Raw genomic sequence first — 22,185 nt, 5'->3', positions numbered from 1 at the left:
ACTTTATCAGAAGCGTGGTGGGCCTGGGATAAGAAAAAACAAAACTGGTTCTACCGCAAACTAGTTTTTCTGTCCAGATTGTTGAATGACGTATATATAGATTTTTAAGTTTTGGACATACATACCCTATCTTTAATTTTAGATTACGGTAATGGGTTTTGTTTTTTAGGGCATGAGAGAATGACTTAAAGCAGAAATATTGCCTGCAATCATAAATCTTAGCTTCCTTCCAAGCACTTGTTTTCCTATGTTTCTTCTTCTTTAAAAACAAAACAAACAATCAAGAATAAAAAAACCCAACAAACACCACAAAGCAAAACCACTAAGAACACCAAACAAAAATTAAAATCATCACCCATCTAGACTTTAAACCCAGATTCTTATTCCCATGTAAGCACACAGCTCTCACTAAATCAGAGGACTGCATTCAAAGAGAGAATTTGTTTCAAACCCAGTCTAGCACAACCACAAAGTGATGGTCTCATTTTAAACTCAGATTTAGTTCTTTGACATTTTGTGCTGTAGGAAGGTCAAGGCCTCTTCCTGCTCTGACTGGACATCTGGCTTGTGCTTTCAGACCATAAGAACAAACTCAAGCTTTCATTTAATTATGGACACCACTAAATACTGATTTGAATCCACAAGCAGGCAATTAGGGAATCTAGTACACAAATTTGCTCTGCAAAAAAGGCTGGATGACCTTTTGACAACCTCCTCATTGGATGTGACAGACAGATGAGACAGGATCTCACCAGGTAGAACTTCTTACATCATGGTGTCAGCAAACTGATTCCTGAACCCCTGTACCTCTTTTATTCAGTATATTTTTGAAAAAACTAAGCCTTGTCCTACACAAGCTGCTTTTCTTTCTCACCTTCCCAATAGCACTAGATAAATTAACAGAAAGCAAAAAGGCTGACATTAACCCTATCAATTATTTAATTAGTCTGTGCTCAGTCATCCCATGTGTAGCTTGCTCATTCTGTGCAAGGGATAGAAGATTTCAAAATTATATTCCAAGCATCTTCAAAATTACAATAAGGCTTATATTAATCCTATCAATTGTCGATGTTTTAACATTTCTTTCACCAATTACCATTTATTTTTTTAATATTTAGGCAACACCCACCATACTACGATCTTGTAACTGGGACAGAAACTTTTAATTTCAGAGCCATGAGTACAGTTCATCATTCTTATGGATAATTGTCACCAAAGGGCGAGGAGGGGGTGGGGGTAAGGAAGGAGGAAAAAAACCCTCAAAACACAGAGTTTATTTACATCTCCATAGTAATTAAATGCAATGTTGAAGTTTAAATTTAGTATCAAGAAAAAAAGCCGTTTTCTACCCTAGAACTAGTATTTCCACAGAGCAACTCTTGAGAGAAGCTCTGGCTACTATTGGTTTAGGGCCTATACACTGTACTGTGACAAAAGGGAACACTTTGGGAAAGATACTGTCAAACAACCCTAATTCAGGGGACACAAACAGAAATAAAGTCACTCCTTAGCATAAAGGATTTCTCAATATTTTATGTAAAAAACACACATCTTCACTTACCCATTAAAGAAACTAAAACTTTTGTGACTCATATTTAGTCATTTTTTTGGCAGCTTGGTCTGGCTTGAACCAAGTCAAAACCACTAAGTAGAAATTCACAACCAGGAAATATTAGAGTGAAACAGCACAGACCTTTAGAAAAAGGAAAGCAATATCCTCAAGAAATAACTTGTACCTGGGAACTCACTGAACCACCTACAACCCTCACGTATACATATACTTCCTACCTATTTTCTCTCCTAGGTCCAAAGCTGTTTGTTGAAGAGTGCAGGCAAACAAAGTCAAAGGAAAGACTTGAAAACTGCTCAGTCAAGACAGGTAAACTGGCATGGGTGAGACCTGGGGGGTGGAAGAGGCAAAGCTGTGCCCAAGGCTGCCCTTTACTGTCACAAGCCCTGCAAACTGGGTTAGGATCACAAGAAGAAAACAGCGAATTACAGCAAAGGTACTAGACAAATGCAGCCAGAATATGGAACTAAGGAGAAGCCACATCTCTTTATGATTCAGGTTAAATGCAGTGTAAATAAGGAGGATCTGTTTCTATCCAAAAGTATCTGCAGGACAGGGACATCACAGCAGTAAGGCACAAAAATTCTAGACAAAGACAACTTACTTTTTTAATCTCCATAACTTAACACTGAGTTTAAAGTTTACGGGACCACCTCAGTGCTAACTATGATGTATCTTCAGTGAAATTTATTAACCTATTCATCAGTACTCCGAGTTGAGTAAAAGGCAGCACTGCAATAATACACACAACTGTCACAAAAAAATCCAATTAATCGCTACGGTAATCCAAAAATAATAGACCAGAAAAACACTCTTACATGACGTATTTAATGGTTCTTTTCAGCACCCTCCTCAATGTATTTGAATAAGATTGTCTGGCCACACTGTACTTCCAAACCTATCTTTATCTCATTGCACATGCAGACCTATTCAGAAAGTACATGCTGGCTCCTGGAACTGCAAACCAGCTGACATAATCTTGGAGCTGTAACAAGCTTTGAACTTCCTGAAAGGCAATCAAGACAAATTTAATTTCTGAAATAAAACTCACATCACACAGCAAAATCATATTGTTGTAACAGATGCTAGGATACACTACCCAGAGGAAAATTTCAGCTTCTTGCACCAGCAAAATATGGAGTTTGGCTGACGGGGGAAAGACCTGATTTCAGAAGGCACCTATCCCTAAAAGCATCTTCTTGAAATAAAGTTTTTAGCTCTATGGCTTACTTCCATATGGTTAGTTTGTGGTGGTGGTGGTTTGTTTGTTTTAGATTTATTTTGAACAAGCTGTGACCACTTGTTAATAACAATGCAATAAGATGAGTTTGCAGTTTCTTTGTTATGTTGCCATGGACGTCGGCACTAAGGCTCTGTTCGATCATTCATTGAATTCAGTAGAAAGCCTCTAACTGAGACCATGGACCCACCAAGCTCTTAAACATAGCACAACCAGAGAAGCCACACCAAGAAAGAGACCACTGTGATCTCCCAGAATTCTGAATGCTTTAGGGTATATCCTAGTAACAAGAAAAAAACAATCAATGTGGAAGGAATTCTTCTCAATCAATACCTGGATGATATAAAAATCTCAGTAAGATGAAGGCACGTGTAGTAGTGTGGTGACTTAGATGGGACTAACTTGGTGTCTGCAGATCATTCTGTCAACTGTGCAGCTCAGTGCTCTGGACCTTGTCTGACACTGGAGCAGAAGAACTGCAGGACTATGCAGAGTTTGGATTATGAGGCCACTTGGATACTCAGGTAGTGTTAAACACCTATCATCAGGCTTCCTTATTTTGACTTTTCAATATCTGGCCGCAAAACCCAGTTGAAGGGCAATATCATCCAGCCATGCTAGATGAATGCTAAGCTGATAAAGGAGTAAACCCCTAGACTGAAGGCCAGCCTGTCCTATACAGCACCATTATTTTGCTTCTAGTCTGAATTTTCTGAAAGCATCTATGGCCAGTGTCCTCCCAGAAACTTCTTTCCGCTGTAAAGATGATCAGTTTTCTTTCACATATTTGTGTGTCCTTGTCTAGTTTCATTGTGGTTAATCATCTTTTACTTTTGAGTATTTGGAAGCTACTATTTAAGTACATTTATATCACTGTACAACTACTGACGTACAACATAATTTGTGGTACTGGTTTGGTTTCTTAGACACTCCCAAAAGCTGGCATTTGTACAGTCTAATCTTCAAGTTCTTTAAACGAAGCCACACTTAGTATTTGCATCCTTGCTTTCCATAACTTAACATTTCAGATTCTTACAAAATTCTTCTCCTTATTTTTCTATTTCTTTACACCACAATTTGCAGCTTGAGTTTTGGCAGCTGAGTACGTCAAAGAGACATTTTAAAGACAGCTATATACGTCAGTCTAAGAAAATTCAAATGAGCAATCCACCACAGCTATGCATTCATTAGCACTCTCTATTTATTATGAGATCATCCAACAGCACAGATCCCTCGGTGTGACTGTTTTCCCCTCACTCGTAACCCCTCGAAACACTGAAGGAACTCTCCCAATTTGCAGCCTTGGTCCCTGGTTAGATGAAAAACACATGCATTTATTTGGGCCACAATACAGTAAATCAGCTTTCTGAAGGCATGTAGACGATGTTCTTACGGGCATAGTTTAGTGCTAGGTTATGGCTGGACTCAATGATTCTGAGGGTGTCTTCCAACCAAAATAATTCCATGATTCTATGACAATCCAGTAACACACCTTTTCCACATCACTCTCCAAACCCTACCTTCGCACATTATCTTTTAAGTGCAAAGAACAGAATGTAAACCTCTGATTACCTGTTAAACTCAAAAATATCAGATAACTAAATATTGTTTCCAGCCAACAGACCTTAAGATATGACTATTTCACTGTTTATTCCATAGCTACTAATCTCACTCCACGAAGTTATTTTGCTCTTTGCCCTTTGACATTTACAATTATCTAGTCAAAGCTTTAAAATGCCTTTTCTTTCTTAGAATTACAGATTTTCAGTATAATCTACAAGAAAAGCTGGACAATGGAGAGACTATCAATATTTGAATTTTCCATCCTGCAGTAAGCATCAATCTCCCCTTAATTTTCCTGTATAACATGAAATAATTGGGACCAAACTGAGAAACATGTTCCAAGACAACACAGCAAGTTGCAGCAGATCTGTGAGAGCTTCAAAGCAATAAAAACAACTTTTGGGCGCATTTCCTTTACCTCTCAGGATGTAGTTCTGATAGTTCTGGTCGGCCTCTGCTCCCACTTTGATTAAGCAAGTCAGACCTTCAGCGACCACAAATTCGTGTACCAAGTCCTTGTCATCCTGCCACAGGAGAAAGGAAAAGCTGCATTAGAATTTTGAAAGATGAAGAGACAGGTTATATAATAATGTAAATCCAAATGCAAGCCTGCAGCAGTAACTTTATGTTCCAGGTGATGTAAGCAAGTTGATATGCAAGTTGTTATACAGAAGACCAGAAACAGAATTCTGAATTTTAAAATCAGAATTAAATATACTGATGCAAAGTAAGGAAAAATGAGCTTCTACCTTAAGTCAGCTACAGAAGATTAACATCCATAAAACATGACCTTTGATTTTTTTCATTAAGGTCTTGCAGACATTCTACCTGATATTAAAATCTCATGATATCACATAAACAGACATCCATAAAGTGTCAGTATCAACAAGAGAAGGACATCTACATGCCTTAGCATAATTGTAGTTTCAGTATTTGAAGTGCATACAACAAAACTTTGAGAACAGGTGTTTATTGCAATGTAATGTTACATTCATTGTCTTAATGTAATATTAATTAATGATATTTAGACTGAGAAGGCTTGGTGTTGAATATAAGAACAACAGTAGATAAAATTCTCACTTTATCATGGCAAATACAGCAAATATAAGAGAAAATACTCCTTAGAATTTCACAGAATCACAGAATGGTTGGGGTTGGAAATGATCTCTGGAGATCATCTAATTCAACCCACCTGCTAAAGCAGGTTCACCCAGAAAAGATCACACAGGAATGTGTCCAGACAGGTCTTGAATGTCTCCAGAGGAGGAGACTCCACAACCTCTCTGGGCAGCCTGTTCCAGTGCTCTGGGACCCTCAAAGTAAAAAGGTTTCTCGTCTTGTTTAGAAGGAACTTCCTGTGGTTCAGTGTTTGCCTGCTGCCCCTCATCCTGTTGTTAGGCACCACTTTTATTTTTAACCATCAGTCATTTACTCAGTGCAGCAGAATGACCCTGTATCACATACCAGGGAGAAGATGGCTTTGCTGGTGCTACATGCATCATAGGATGCCAGTGGACTATGAAGCACCGTATCTAAAGCTCGCCTTCTCCTCTTATAGAAGGCTCATGTAGATAAACAAAAGGCTACAAAAAACTCAACTAAACAGCACTTAATGAATTAGCCGTACAAACTAGGCACAAACCCAATTTAAAATATTAATGAAAGAGAAGTGTGGACAAAAACATCATAATTGCTGAGTCCCTTCTTTTTATTATTTTTAGTATATGTTTTCATATACAACAGTGTATTAGTTAGAAATTTCAGCTTCCCAGTAACACAGCCCTGAAAAAACAAGATCCAGAGAGTGGATAGTTTTGTTGTTGAGAGTGATTTCTCAATTCACTGCACTTAAAAAGTGCCAAAGGAAATAAAATAATCAAGTCCCTTTTAGTGCGACCATGAACTTATTGCAAAGTTCTTTCACCCTGACAGATTATTTCTTATGAACTTCCTTCTTTCACAAGATCTAAGTTACATAATTCTGAAAACTGACCAAATGGCTCATTTAAAACTGTAAGGTGATCTAGCAATTTGTAAGAAATGTAGATATGAGAAAAATCTGTTTAACGTTTCAGGAAAGGTCAAAATTTTTAAAACAATTCAAGTATATATTTTACAGTCATGTAAAATTTGTCACATGATAAAGGTGATTTATCCATTGAAAACTACATAAAGAGGAAGCACACAATCATTCCCCACATCTTTGCAAAAGTACACTGTAAACCCCCAAAATATGTAAAATAAAATCCACCACTCCACACACTTGAGCTAAAAGTTTTATTTCTCAGTCTCAATGTTTTATTTTTTTAAGGATGTTACTTTTTTTCTTTAGATAGATAAAAGTCTTGTCAATGTTTCGAGAAGAACTAGGAAGTTTACAAACTCCCATGTCAGACCAGGGCACTACAGATACGAGCACCTAATTTTACAAAGATGACAAATTTTCCCTATCCATTTGGCATACTCACAAGACAGTGGGATTACTAGTAGAGGAAGAGGACACTGACAATCTATCTCTACGGACAGCACTAATTACATCCTGGTTTCTTCTGTTGTACGTAATGGCATTTTTGGGGTGCATGAGATCCCCTTCCACTGTAGCCTACCAGGGATTTCCCTTTGCTATTACAGAAGAGAAAAATGAAGACTGTGGGAACAGCAGTTCCAGCTAAAGGGCCTTGGACAGATTATACAGAAGTATGTTTTTATGAGTGTAAGAAATGATAATCAGGCCAGTGAGAATGGTATCTTGGGTCGGAAAACCACCCCCAAATGTATGACGTGTGAATGTTTTTGGGTCTGGTCTGTGAATGAGTGGGAACGTAACTGAAACAAACATGCGTGTGGTATGTTTTTAATAACAATTATTGAAAAAACATCTTATGTAACATCTTAGTCCAGGCCCGTATCTGTAAATCCTATAAATTGTCAATGGCTAATAAAGGCCTCAGCCTAGCTTAGCTCTCTGCTCTGTTTGGCTCAGCTCTCCTTCCTCAACAAGATCTCTGTGTGTGCGTTGTTTCTAATCGCCACAGAGGACGGCTGTTTACACTGAGCACCTAAGGACCTTACAACAGGGGACCTTTGCTGGCAGAGAGGCCAAGCCACCAACCTAAAGAGCATGTCCTGATGCACAGGACAGGTACCAAGGAAGGAAGGGGCATCATTGGCCAGGGCACACAGACCCCCGGCTCTCCCATCTTGAGCAGTGGTCTCCAGCAAAGCCCTTCCCAAACATCATCATGGAGAGGATTGTACACTTAATTCTGAAGCAATTTATCTCAAGTTAATTTGTGTGGCAAGTGACACCAAAATTCAAAAGGTGAACTTCCGAGAACAACATTTTACAACAATAAGAGTCCTAGAAAAATAAGAAAAGGACACAAGATAAAACACGTGCTGATGTTCAAAGCCATATCTCAAATTTGTCCCCTCAGACTTAAGTGACTTGATTTAAAATCAACCAAATACAAATACATACATACATGAATAAATATGCATGCATAGAATACACAGATCCAAGTCTCAGTGGATGGCAAGCAACATTCAAGCTAAACTTGTATGATGGGGAACCACCTCCAACAGTGCGAGAAGGATAACCCTGGGACCCCAGAGGTGCCTCCTTTCCAGCCAACCCTTGGAGCCAGGCAACTGTTCCCTCTCATACATCCCCTTGTATCTGGTGCTTTTAACTCAAAGAAACTTGAGTAATCTCTTGCTCTTCAACACTTTGAATCTTGTTTCTCCTGAAACTCAAGGGAGAGGAATGTATCCCTGGAATTTGTCAGCTAAGCTTACAGTATGTTTGGGGTTCAGGTAACCTAAGGTTACACGCCACAGTAATTCACAAGGAGTTTGCATGCCTAGAAAGTAAATTACACTGTATGACAAGGTCAATGCTTAAAAACTCCCTGTTAATAAAGAGAGAAGGTGCCAAACTTCCCCTATGCAGAGTGGGCAGTGATAGGAGCAAGGGCAAGACACAGAATTTAGGAAAAAATAGCAGAAATCGGTAACATAGTGCAGAATCAAGAATAGGGGTGGAAACAACCTCCAAAAGAGTTATTCTGCAAATCAGATGACAAACAGATGTATGTTATTGGAGAATACTACTAACTGAAGAGAAACAAGGTGTATAACAACATAAGCTACTGAGTGAAGTAACTGCAATGATTATTTCAGTTGGTAATGGTGCCCCAGCTCAGAGCACCCTTCCTTGTTCTTTAAATAACTTTAGTTTATACTCTAGTAGACATTTTGATTTTGCATCAGCTTGGGAAAATATGTTTTCATCATTCTTGAGGGGGAAATAAATAAATAAACAAATCGATCCTGGCTTGACTCACAATCAAATAAGCAAGACTGGAAAAACAGGAAAAAGGAAGAATAACTGTGGTCTGCTGGTACTGACATTTGTTAATCGACCTAACATGCCCATTTGGGAAAAATAAAAGACACTCGGATGCTAGAGAAGTTAACAGTAATTCAGGTCAGACTCAAAAGAGAAAGAGTATTTTTAAGAGCACATAGACATTAAAGGCTGTTGACAATAAAAGATAAAAACTGAATTATCTGTTATGACTTTTAAGATATTCTCTATAATCTTAAATAATGGATGCATATTAGAGTATTTCCTGGGTAAAAAATAGCATTTAATAATCAAATTACCTCATGCTAAAGATCTGTTTTATGTTGACGATTTAAAAACAAAAACCACAAACCAAAAAAAACCGCAAACAAACAAACAAAATAATGACTGTCCAAAAGCACACAGTGAGATCTGCCTTCTGGAACTTTTTCAAAGCGGCCAAAGGAGTAAACCACTATAGCACAGAGTCATCCATGACTGAAAGGAGATATATTGCAGGAGAATAGCAGAGGAAATGAAGGGGACGAGGGACTCCAAGCAGATTGCTTTTGGAAAGCACTGAATAAACAAATCAAACCTGAATTTAAAAGAGGCTTTTAAGGTACTTCTCCTTTCCCAAACAAAAGGGAAAAAGAAGGTGTAACGAAGGAGAGTACAAACACATCATGCTCTAGACATAAATCTGAACTCAGTACATTATCTATCCCATCATGTATATATGATGAGAGGAAAGAAGCAAACATCTGGAATGTGCAGGGAAAGATGAAAGGCATCCAAGTCCATACGTTCTACATTGAAAGGAGAATGTTTACATCAATTTTGGTCTAGGATAATCTTTTCAGACCCATTAACTCACTGACTTGCCAAGCTAGGTGACCTCAAGAGTAAAGGCTACTCTCTAGCAGTGGTGAGGGGTTCAGGTTTCCAGGAAGAGAGCATTCATTGTATGGAATATATGGTGTGTGTGACAACGAAATGTACAAGTAGCTGCCGCGTGTGTGTGATAACAGTTAAAAGGAGGCAGGGAAAGGTTGTCATTTGCTATGGAAATGGACTCCTCCACTAATATCGCAAAGATTTATGACTCCTTAATCAGCAGGCATTAAGGCACTGATGAGAAAAGCAGCAAAACCCAGGCAAAGCTCTCTAAGCTTCCTGCTAAGCTTCCACAACCGTAAAGATTGTGCAGTGACACAAAGGCTGGCTACTTAAAGTCTTAATGAAAAGATACCGCTGGCCTTGTCAGATAACTATATTTTACATGTTCATTCACAGATTCGGGATAGATCGTGTCTCTTCCTTTCCTTAGGCATCTCAGAAGGAAGAAAAAACAAGATAATGTACGTTGCTTTGTAACAGAGCTCTATTTTTGTCCAATGTATAACAAAAATACATTAAATACATTCAAACTGATAAGTTTAAAGCTCATTTATATGGCTGGCAAAATGCACAAATCATACTTTCACCTGCATAACTCAGCCTAGATATTAAAAAGATCCCACAAACCCTGTGATCAAGAAGTATACACATTATGCTCACATGCCACTAGCAGAATATTTAGTGTAGCTGGAATTCCCTTTTTTCCTAACCACTCTCCTGTCTCTACACCATTTGGTGTATTCTCTAATGCAGTTCTGTGGGGTCTTATCTGAAGGTATAGACTGAAGACTTTCTTCCAAGGAATGGCACTTTGCAAGAATGCATCTTATCTGATGTGCAGTTTCCACGTGCAAAGATAAATTGTTTACTTACTGTTAAAGATAAATCTTTCTGAAGCCTGCTATTTCTGCTGGCCATATGTTCTAGAACTTTTAAACTTTTACCCAAAGCACGATTATTTTAATGCCACAAGAAATTTGCTTTGCTCCCTAATAAGAATCAAGGTTTTAGAACACAGTTTCTCAAAGGGATTTTTTTTTAAAGCTAACAATTACTGCTGAAAGCTCCATTCCAAGTATTTTAGGAAACTGGATTCGTAACTGAATATTCACATTTGGATGTGAACATACATATTTCTCTCTTACGTGGCTAACAGCTGTGCAGAGTACTGTCTTTCCACAGAATCATAACAAGATGCTTGTCTATAAGATTTCCACCAAGGAGAACCTCATTTTTATGATTTGTGTTGTTTTTTTCTTCTTTTCATAAACTATCTCATTGTTTCTGGTTTCTTGAGCATTCCCACATTTAGTTCTATGCTGTACAATTCTCTCCGGTTTCTGTTACAAAGTTAAACACTGCACATTTTGTAATGTTCATTTCTTTAAATAAGGAACCATGGGGTTCCCCAGGCTGTGCTCTCCACATGACACGTTACTGAGTGAGCCAGCAATCACATTCTGCACCAACCAGACTTGCCAAAACACAAAAGTTGCAGCAATCCAGCCTAGAAGGGAGAGCACCAGAGGCAGCCAGGGTACCAGACGTAGACATAAGAAACTTCTTGTTAAGCTTTGCCTATCTATGGGCTTACCGGAGGGACTGCACTCACACTGAGCTCCTGTGCTTGATGCACTTCACCTTCTGCTTGAGGCAGAGCTTCCCTCTCTGCTCTCTCACACTACAACATCCCTATTAAGAGAGATTTAAACTCTGATTCTCAGGCCAGCTCTGATTTTCTCTGCAGACCAACACCAGTAACTTCACCGTATTCACATTTTAGTGTTCTGATAATTCACCTAAGCAAAAGACAACATGAACACTGCCAATGCGCTGTGCAATGTAGCGTAGGAGGCATCATCCTCTTCCATCTGAAACCTTGTGGGAGAAGATGCTGACAGTGCACCAACAGAGGGTCCTACAGGCAGGAGGGCCATGGCTCATTCAGACACTGCCTTGCTCCAGAAACAAAAATGATTTCTTTTTAAAAGGGAAATCTAGGGAAATCTCTATTCATTGCTATGTTCTTCTATCAAATAGCATGCTGGGAGAGTGTACTATAACCACTCTACATTAGCACATCAGAACAAGGTCTCCTTGGAACCCCCTCTTTATCAGATTCCCTTGCCAGGCATATTTGCTGCAGAGCAAGGAGGCAGAACTGAAATGGAAACACAAATGATCCTGCTCAATATAAAAAATATAAAATAGCAAGAAAAATAATGGATCACTAAAATGCCAGTGTACTTGCAGAAAGCCCCCACCTCCCCAAAAGGCTCCTTTTAAGAAAAGACATTTTTTCACCTCCCCCCCCTTCTTTTTTTTTAATCTCCTGCAAAGTCAAGATAGGATCACAAAGTTCAGCTGGTTTTAGGAGGATTAAGGGTTAGGGATTAGGCTTCATTCATTTGGGGATGTAAATTAGCAGAAGAGGGACAGCAGCTGACTGGTGAGGAAAAGGAGGAAGGAGGAGGCAGGTCAAAGAGCAAAGCATGCGCAACTGCAGGCTTTCGCTGGCATAAATCTCAAATGACAATACATACATCTGGTGCTCCACCACAAGAAAGTAAAATGCAAGACTACTGCCCAATGTACTTGAAAAGCCTCCGCTGTTACTAAGCGAATAAAGGCCGAATGACAAAATCTGGGTTTCTGTCAGCAGTAGCATCAATGATGGGCAGGTCATTATTCCACCCTTCCTACTCCTAACAGTGCAAGAAGAATAGAAATCTACTGATCTTCCTTCCTAAGCATCCCTCCCACAAAACCTCATTTATGCAAAAACAAACCCCTCAAAACAGCCCCATAGCTTGCTCCTAACTTGATTGCCCCAGGCAGCAGTAGGAATGCGGCAGCACAAGGCTGTGACCAGAATGCACTTCCATTACCCGAAAGCCTTCATGCCCACAGGTTCCCCATATAATTTCAAATGCTTATATGACACTCCACCCCAGTAGCAATGGAAAATGAGCAGCCAGTTCATCTCGGCCCACCTTTCAGCTGCCTTGCTACCAGTGCGACCCCAGGGGTTACATTAGAAATATACCACAATAAAGACTCCACAATAATATTTTTAACTATTGTTACCTGCCTGCAGTATGCATCACATCTGCTAAAGTTACCAGCCAAATAATTACTCCCATTGACAAGACTACAATTATGTAGTAATAAGAGTTATGCCGTGCTCTATTAGAAACAGAAATCCCAGACAATTTCTGGAGTCCAGCTTTTTTACTGGCTAAGCGACAGGTTGCATTTTATAGATCAAGATTGGCTTGCAATGTTTGCAGTTAGAAAAGCTCATTTTGGCTTGAAAACGGAGTAAACATAGTCAGGAAGTGATTGAAGGAGCATGGACCGCCAAGAGATAATTTATAGTTACTTTCCCACACTTTAAACTATAGTTCTGTTCTTTGGACTCCAAAATTATTGATACAATTAAAACACTAGATTGCCATTCCAGAAGTGCCTGATACTATCTAATTAAGTTGTCGTTGTTTATTTCAGTCTGTTTTAAGAGCCAAGTAATCTATTGCAAACAAATCTGGAAAGAAATCATTTCACAAACAGACACACACATATCTATATATACACATACATACATAGACTTAAGTCCTAGAAGTCCCTTAAGACTGAATTGCCGTTTCAACCTAAATTATTTAGGCAGCTAAAAAACAATTCTATGTATGGGCCAGGTGAGCCAGTGGTTAAGCAGGCAAGTCTTGAATTAAACCATGAAACCTCTGTTCTACTTTGAGTCAGGATGCTACTTTAAGAAGATGAACCAGACACAGATCTCAGGGGGAGCAAGAGGAAAGTCTTCTGCTGTCACAGAGAGTTCATCTCAGATAAGGACACTGGGCAAGTTCAGTTGCTGTCTCATTTCCCTCAGATTCCCACCAGCACATATAGAAGAAAAGCCCCTTGAGAACAAGGGTGCCCTGGACTGGAGCGCTCCAAAACTGCAGTCAGATGCTAGAGGTAGTATTGTTCATTACCGATTTCTACCCTGGTACCAATAAACAGATACAGAAATTCACCCAAAAGTAAATTGTTTGATTTACAGCCATTAATCCCCTGTAGTCTTCCTTCTGAAATGCCCTCACTTCAGGAAAGTTCTGTTGTTTCTCAAGAACACATTTTATATTGTCCTAAAAATACCAGCAAAACAAATACAATGTTTGCCATTAGCAAGGCAGAGAAGCTGCAGCACTTATTATTTCACACCTCCTTTACACGGGGACACATTTTAAATTGTATGCCTTTCTGCAGTTTCTTTTGGATGGTTGAAACAATGCATGGGGGCAAAATAAATGTTTTAATAGTCAACATTACTTTGTAAATTAAAACGCATGAAAACATATCCATTATTTAATACCTTTAAAAAATATGCAGTTCTCTTACAGGCAGAATTTCTTCAAGCTTGAAGATATTGGGAAGTACTGTAATCTGAAAGAGGTTCAGAGATCTTTGGATTTTTTTCATCTGTTCAAATTCTTAAAAATATGTAAAACTTGAAAGTAAACACTTGTAAAGATAACTTCTCAAAGACTTTCTCAAATTTCCCAAATTCCTCAAATGACAGGTATGCAGGTACCTAAGATATGCAACATTAGTCATGTAGGTATCCCAGTAGAATCATAGAATATCCTGAGTTGGAAGGGACCCACAAGAATCATCAAGTCCAAGTCCTGTCCCTGCAACAGTAGCTGTCCTGCAGCATACAAAAAAAAACTTGAAGAAATATAATTTCTTTGAAGAAAATCACAAAAAAAAAAAATCTTGAAGAAATAATAATAGATGAGAATAAAGTCCTGCTTTATTAAATTCATTGAGATACCTCAAAGTCAAGTCAGTGTTTATTAGACACAGTTAAGGTTTGCTTAGAGCATTGAGTTCCAGCCAACAAAAACAGAAGAAAAAGTATGGTAGCAGGTTGACAACAAAAATTGCATACATTTATGAAAAGACTTAAAAGTTTAAAACTTTCTTAGCAAAGTTTTTTATTTTTTCCTTTTTTAAAAAGTAATCTTCCGGAGTGAAAGGTAACTTAAGGTAACTTCTTAGGATAATTGCTCTTTCCTATTGAGCGTCCATGTACAAAGGATAATTTTAAAACCTGAAAACTTATTTTATCAAGGTTCAATATATCATTTATTACCACTCATTTCTTGTTCATTTATTATTTTTTCTTCTTCTGGGAGATGTCTCATTTGTATATGAATGAAGGACTGGTCCTTTAAGACTCTGGGTTTCCCTTCATAAAGAGTTTTCTTCCTTTTGGATGCATCCAACAAATTCTTAGAAGACTAAGGAGAATAATCAGCCCACTGTCTTTCATGTTTAAACTTTTCTGATACATAATCAGTCTGTAAAAGACACATATTGGCATTAATACATAGGGAAGGAAATAGCAGTTTGCACTGCTAAGATGGAAACAAAGATATCTTCAGTGGCTGAAACTGAGATCCCCAAAGAATCACTCATGTCTTAAGTTGATTAACGACAAATGAAAATGCAGAGAGGGAAGGGCGCTTAGCCTGAACAGAGAAGTTCCTTCCGTGCCACACTTCTGTCCTTATTTTAAATCTGATGTCTTCAGTCACCAAGATCAAATTGTTGTGATCGTGCATGATCTTCACCACCATCTTCTCCAACACAGTTCTGTTTCCCCTTTACTCTGAACATGGTATTTCACTTCTTCTATGACTTTGGTCATTATCTTCACTACTTTCACATAATCTGCATGATTCCTCTATCACATGAGGGAGCTGCAGGTAGAAATCCATCTTACCATGACACTATAATCCTTGCTTCTAGTGCTCTCACTGCACTTAACGTTACAGTTACCATCAAGTTCTGCCACCGAAAATGGTGGGCTACCTGTTTGGGTTGTACAGAGCAATAAACTGATGCATCCTGTCTTTCAGGAAAAGGGAGCTGAACTGTAGTACAATTCTTAAGTTGAAAGAAAGAACATGGAAAAGAAACTCTGCTACAGGGGCGTCAAACTCATTTTCACAAAGGGCCACATCAGCCTGGAAGCTGCCTTCAAAGGGCTGAATGTAATTCAGGAAGGTGAACCATTTGGAAGTAGATGTCTGCTTTCAATCTTGCATTATCTCAGTTAACGAAGGCACTGATAATTACATGATCTTTTTCCCCAGATAACATTTTTCCCTGTGAGTGCAAGAGGCAAGCAAGGAAAACCAAGTCGCACTTCAGTATCAGAATAATCTATACAATTATTAGCCAGAAAAGCTTTGGTTGCCTCCCCCTATAAAGACAAAGCATTTAGCGGGAAACTAAAAAAGTCCTGCTGTTGCTGTGACTGTTTACCACAGTCCATCTATCTGTATGCACTCAACCACCAGATAAAAACAACACTGAAACTAAAGACATTTTAGCCATTGACTTGGTGGGGACAGATTTTCACCCTTTGCACCTTGAGTAGATGCAGATACATCAGTAGACTGTAAGTTTTATTTTTTTCCTCCCAGTTAATAGTGGAATCAAAAATTACTAGAAAAGTCACTTAAAACCAGAAATATTCTTCATGTCAGCTAAGCAATAGATAACAATGCATTGTATTACAAACCTGAGGACACTAAAGTAGATGGGCTCCATATAAAAAAAGGTTTCCTGTTTCAAATCAAAGATTCACTCAAATCAGAGAATGAATAATGGTGGTTTCCCAAGTTTTCAGACTATACTCGTGGTGGAAGTAGTTCACATTTTACAGCCTCATTAAAAACTGTTTAGATCTCAGCCCGTAACATTGTCTAGGCACAAAGACGCTCTGCCAATGAAACTGAGCAACTGATTTTGACATTTAATGTGTCATATCTATTTTATTTATAAATTCTAAACGGTAATGAGACATATACTTCGTAAAACAGGATGAAACAGATATATAAACTGCTGTGCAGAACTACAATGGATTCAATTTGGGAAGGAAATGAAGGTTTCTTTCTTCTTCATGACTTAATCAAGAACCCTTCCAAGAGGGCTCTTAAAGGGGCGAGATGGCAGCCTGCCTCACAAGTGATGACAGCGGCCCCTAAATCAAGTGTCACACGGCTTCAAACCCTAAGGAGTCATCTGTCATGCCTGCAAGAGGGGAAGGAGCAGCCTCCTTCCTTAAGATCAATGAGGCAAACACAGAATACTCCTTCTGCTCTCCTAAGGATGATTGATGACTCCTTAGCAGCTGAAGTGTGTGACATTTGATTTCACTTACTGATAAGATTGTGTCTATCCAAACACCTTCTAGTTAATGTTTCCAGGGCCTGTATGTAGCTGTTCTTTGTGACATTTTACACAAAGCTCAATTGTTCAATGATTAATGAATTTCTCAACAATGGAAAAAAAAAATCTCTAAGAGAATTTTGTAACCGCGTTGCTTGATTTTCTGATCACAACACAACACAGGAATCTAGGCTCCTCAAGAAAAGCAGTGGGAGATATCCTGCATTTGTCAAATTACACTTCATGGGGAAAACAGTCCTAAAAGAAAATTGGTCTCTTTCCTTAACACTTTAAAATACAACCTTTAGGTTTGCTTTCCAGAAAGCCTAATGTATTCACTGATTAAAAATATTTTCCAAAACTATAAGAAGCAGATTTACACATGATTATAGATTTCAACAGACTTGAAAAAACATGCTTTACAGCTTTCTTAGTTTTCTTACACCACCATATTCTTATGCAGTTATTTCATATTTTGAAATAATGCAACCAATATAATTTAAAACTATGCTTTGTAACTACAAGGCAGACTTGTTTATAGGTTCTAAAACATGCCTGCTTTATATTACATCTAGTTGTATCAGATGCCTTGTTAAATTAACTTTTTTAATATCATGTAAATTGCATTGCACTATTTACTTATATTATAGTGCTTGTACCCAATTCTTTTGCTTTTATGACTGGCATTGAATTGTTTTAAGCAGCTGTATTTTTATTTCTGTTATGATATCACAATCAGGAAATGCAAGAATGTTTTTCAATCCTGTTTTTATATCTACCATGTTCAGCTGGATTCTGCCCTGGATGCCTTTGGGAATTTTAGCACTTTGCACAAAATTTGCAAATCTCTGATAAATGAATGAACGAGGCAACTCGTAAGTCTGTCAGAAAATACGCTGAAAGGGAGCTAAACCATACTACAGCACACTGTCAATTATATCTGTGTATCTTTTTTAAAGTTCTTTTAAGGTCCTGTGCTTCATACCCTTCTAGTCTGAATATTACTTTCCTTACTCCATAAGCTTGTTCATCAAAAAGCACACTTGTAAATCAGAAGAATACTGCAGTACAGTCCAGCAAAAGACAGTGAGTGTGGCTATCTTAATGCTTCAGAATGAGGGACAGGAACAGAATGGCATTACTGTCAAAGAAAAATGCTCCACATAACCTTTAGCATTTTGCCAAAGCCAGCCCACCAGAAGAAACCAAAGAGAATTTCTGAGTTTGCACTTGCCAAATGAATCTTTCATTTAAAATTTGAAACAAAGGCATTGTTTTTGCCAAACATTTTTAAGCTTCGCTGAGGCTTCGCGTGAAAAACCAAGACCTCCGACTATTTGGAATTCATATTTGATGTGAAACTTGGGCTTGTTCCCACTTAATGCAAATAAGAGACTGCACGTTACCTTCAAGCTCTTTAAATTAAAAATGATACTGACATAAAACTGTGCCAAATTAACTCAGCTACGATGAAATGATTATAAAAACATGGTGTTACAAACTGTCTTGGCACTTAAGGACATGATGAAGTCTCCATAACGCTCAAAAAATTTGTTAAAATGAAAATAAAGACTGCTTTTGAAGGCCACATCTTATTCCAAACACCGTACTCTTACGGATTTTTTTAAAAACCTAAATATAATAAGATATAAAACAGATATTTATGCTGAAAAATATGGGGTTTTTTAAATGTAACACAATAGATTACGAATGTTAATACATTTTAATGTCATGGGCTAAAAAATAAATTAAGTATGACCTTTCGGAAAAGAGTGTTTGGTGTATAAATAACCTTATAATACTAACCTGTATTTTTCTTCATTTAAAATAACTGAAACAGCTTTTCTTTCTAAAAATCGATATAAAAATCATCTTACATGCTCTTACACTTCGTTATGAGATAAACAAAAATCATACTCAAAAGATGCCTTTAGCAATGTTAGCAACTATTGTTAAGGACAGCAAAGTTGACAGGTAAACTGGACTTTACATCATATAAAGTCTTATTTTCTAGTTTGAAGTGTACTACCTTAAATAGTTGAGCATGTGATATGAATACTCGCCAGCTTGAGGAAGACTTCTCCTCAATTACCCACTAATTAGAATCTGAATTTTGAGAGTATATGAAATTTTTTTGAAGGGTATGTTTGTTTGACAAACAGCCACTGTTCTACCAGAAGTAGCTACTTTAAATGGTAACAGATAATTCCCAAATTCCTTTCTGTATCACATATATTAGGAAGCAGGGAAGTCTAATTCTTCAAGGAAAATTATGTTCTGAAACTGTCAGAAATACTTCACTTAAAAACTAAATTCATACACAGATATGGGTTTGTGTGCATTGCTTTTCCTTTCCCTCTCGTTACTCTTCAGCCCAATCAACTCCAGTTAAATTTATTAGGATAAATATTTAAACTACATTTCCATGAAAACAGCTGATCAGCTGGAAGGCAGAGATCTTACTGGTGTGTTCACTGAAGGCACTGAGCCCTACATGCTCAGAAATACCTACTAGACTTCAAATAACCTACATGGAAGAGAACATTTACAAATATCCTAACTGGGAAAAGTCATGATGGGAGGTACGGGAAGTGCAGGATGGATGGGAAGAGAGGATTAGCACTCACTGTTAAATATGTGTCAACGCCTGGATTAAATGGTGGAAAACATAAATTTGTAGAAATACAAATACTTCCCAGAAACGGCTCAGGTGAACAAAAAGAGAAGAAACCAGAGAAGACTCTTGGAAACTTGCCCCCTTTCCCCTGAGCAAGCAGTCCACCCACTTGGCAAGCTCACAGGGAAACCCAACGTGCATTGCGACTCTCAAATAGGTTTTCCCTGGGAATGCCTTGAAGAGACAATGGTTTTCCCAATCTGTGGCCATGAGACAACCAGACTCTTTTGGAGTTGAAACTCCTTTGTCTAAAACTTTCAAAATTCAAGGACTTTTTTTCTGATCTAAAAAGACATCTTCAAGTACCAAAATTTTCCATTAAATGGTCCACCCTTTACCATTTACTCCTATTGTTCAGAAAAATCTTCATTCTGGCATTTTCTAAATTCTGAATGCTTAATTTTGGAAACCCACAAAAAGCATTGTGTGTTTTGGAAATTCACAATTCTGCAGCCTTGCAGAATTGTTAAATCTTGTTATTCTTAGAAGAAATGTCTGTTTAAAACAAAGCAAAAAAATGTTAAACCAACAGCTTGAAAGCCTTGTACCTACTAGCTGAAAAACATTATAAGTTGCTAACCTCCATTTTATGCATTAGCAAAGGAGCAGAGGCACTTCTCTTATTGATTTCACTTATATTTATCGATAGAAATGGAACGTGTCATCCTGAATCCCATTTTAGGATCACATTGGCAGCATGCTCTAGTTTTCACCGATATTTTCTTTTCAATTTTCCTGACCTGTTCTCCCCAACAACTTTCCTTCCAGTACTGCAATGTTTCCGAGTCCTTCTCCTTATCTAGTAAAACCAACCTGAAATCCAAGCTTTTCATTCAATTCACTTTCTTATCATTCACATCACTTACCTATCACATTGGCTACGTCCCCACAGAAGCAAAAATTGCACTGATTCCAGGTCTCCTCCACAGTGAACGCTCACATTCAAATCCATGCCTTTCCTTAAACCCATCAGTCACTACTAAGCCCTCCCCAACTCTGTAAAGTATCTTTTTGGCTAAGCAGTAAATCATCTCCTTTAATCTCAGTCTAAATTCTAACACCTTCAGAGCTCTCCCACTACATCTTGGCTCCTCATCAGATCTGTCTCATGTCTCTCACGTATTTTTTGTTTTTGAAGTGGCTTAAATCTAGTCTATTTGTCAATTATTAGGCCAATGCTGGGCCATCACCCCAACCTATGGCTTCCTAGCTCCTCTTTTCATATCCCATCTCCAGTCTTTCCAATACAGAACTATGTTACTGTCTAATGATCAGTCTAAGAGTTTCACCTCTTCATCTCTTAGATGGAACTCTTAGTTCCATCTAAGAGTTTCATTTTTCTTCTCTGCTCTCCTGCCAGGTTCCAACCACTCACTCTGCCATTACTGCGCTTCTGTTCCTGCCTTCTGACAGACTGAAGGAACAGGGGAAGGCTCGCAGACTATAAAAAGACCTTAAGAAGCAATTGGCTAATTGCACACTAGAAACCAAGTCTTATAATTCTCTCCTGCCAGAAACTGCAAGCTATTCTCTACATTAAAAAAAAATATATATATATATATAAAAGAAATTCGTTTCATGTTCAAATCACAGAATGGACAGCCATTATTTGCTCACCTGAAATATTTGTTTCAAGGAGAAAAGTGCCCGTCTCAGCTCCCGTCCATTTGAATTGTAAAGTTTTTCTGGAGAAAAAAGAGAAAGAAAACAGAAAGAAGTTCAGCATAAACAAAACTGATAACATGGCAAAAAAGGAGTACCGATTTCAAAAGAGTTGAAGACTCACAGTGCCCATTTCCCATTAGATAGACTTCTATTAAATAATACAGCTTTGTTTTTTATAAATACAAGACTCCTTCTTTAAAAAAGTGCAAGTAAAACCATGGTTTAGTTGTCCATAACTTCAGATAGCATCTCCCAGGTAAAATCACAATAGCCTCAACAGGATCGGTGAGAAACAATGCTCTTAAGAAGTTTTTGAAAATGTCTAGAAATGATGCTTTTTCTGCATTAAGGTAAATTTAGGGTTTATCAAAAGTACCAGGTTAGTCTCAAAAGACTCAGCTGAGAGCACTCTTTGCTTTTGTTATCAAAGCTAGAGCCACTGAATCCCATCCTTGACTGCCTTCCCTCTAGACATTCTTTTCTTGTGTTCTCATCTTTCTATTGTTAAATCCTTTCTGTAATGGCAATGAATGTTAATACCAGAAATAGTCGGACAGTCTGTTCTAAGCATAATTCAAAACAGTGTTTTATTCTTATGAAAACTGATCTCGATCTTTTTTTAAAAAAAATGAAGCAGAGGCCTTCTTTTCATCATCCAATACTGAAATATATTACTTCATTTATTCCCCTACTAATGCATACTCATAGAAATAATTAAAGAAGACAAAAGTAACTCTTCTGCTATCTTTCTGAACCCTGCCACAATGTTTGTGCCTTTGGAAGATGTCTTGGACTGCACATCTCAAGTTTATTCTCGTGTATATAGAAGTGATTTGTGCCTATGCATGGATGGAGCAGGTTTGTGCTTCAAGTGTTCCTGGTCTACTCCCTTTGGTGTATCTGATAGTTAGAGACTATATGCAACAGTTCTACAGTCTTAAATTGTATTTCATTATACTAACACAATCCGAGGA

The 22,185-nt window shown here is 37.9% G+C and overlaps 1 protein-coding gene across 14 annotated transcripts in view; it reads right to left on the bottom strand.

The window, feature by feature from the left end:
• The window catches only part of FHOD3 (formin homology 2 domain containing 3), a 385,520-nt gene that overhangs the window by 191,056 nt on the left and 172,279 nt on the right, over positions 1 to 22,185 (bottom strand). For all 14 annotated transcript variants that reach the window (XM_065052812.1, XM_065052801.1, XM_065052803.1 and 11 more), the window contains exons 4-5: positions 21,164 to 21,231; positions 4,792 to 4,897 (exon numbers count right to left, since the gene is read on the bottom strand). In XM_065052812.1, the coding sequence (XP_064908884.1) occupies positions 4,792 to 4,897; positions 21,164 to 21,231 (174 nt within the window). The remainder of the gene's footprint in view (positions 1 to 4,791; positions 4,898 to 21,163; positions 21,232 to 22,185) is intronic.

This window comes from Columba livia, chromosome 2 (genome assembly GCF_036013475.1).
Source record: "Columba livia isolate bColLiv1 breed racing homer chromosome 2, bColLiv1.pat.W.v2, whole genome shotgun sequence".
Taxonomy (NCBI): Eukaryota; Metazoa; Chordata; class Aves; order Columbiformes; family Columbidae; genus Columba; species Columba livia.
The sequence above is the reverse complement of the archived record's forward strand: the minus strand, read 5'-3'. Positions and strand labels throughout refer to the sequence as shown.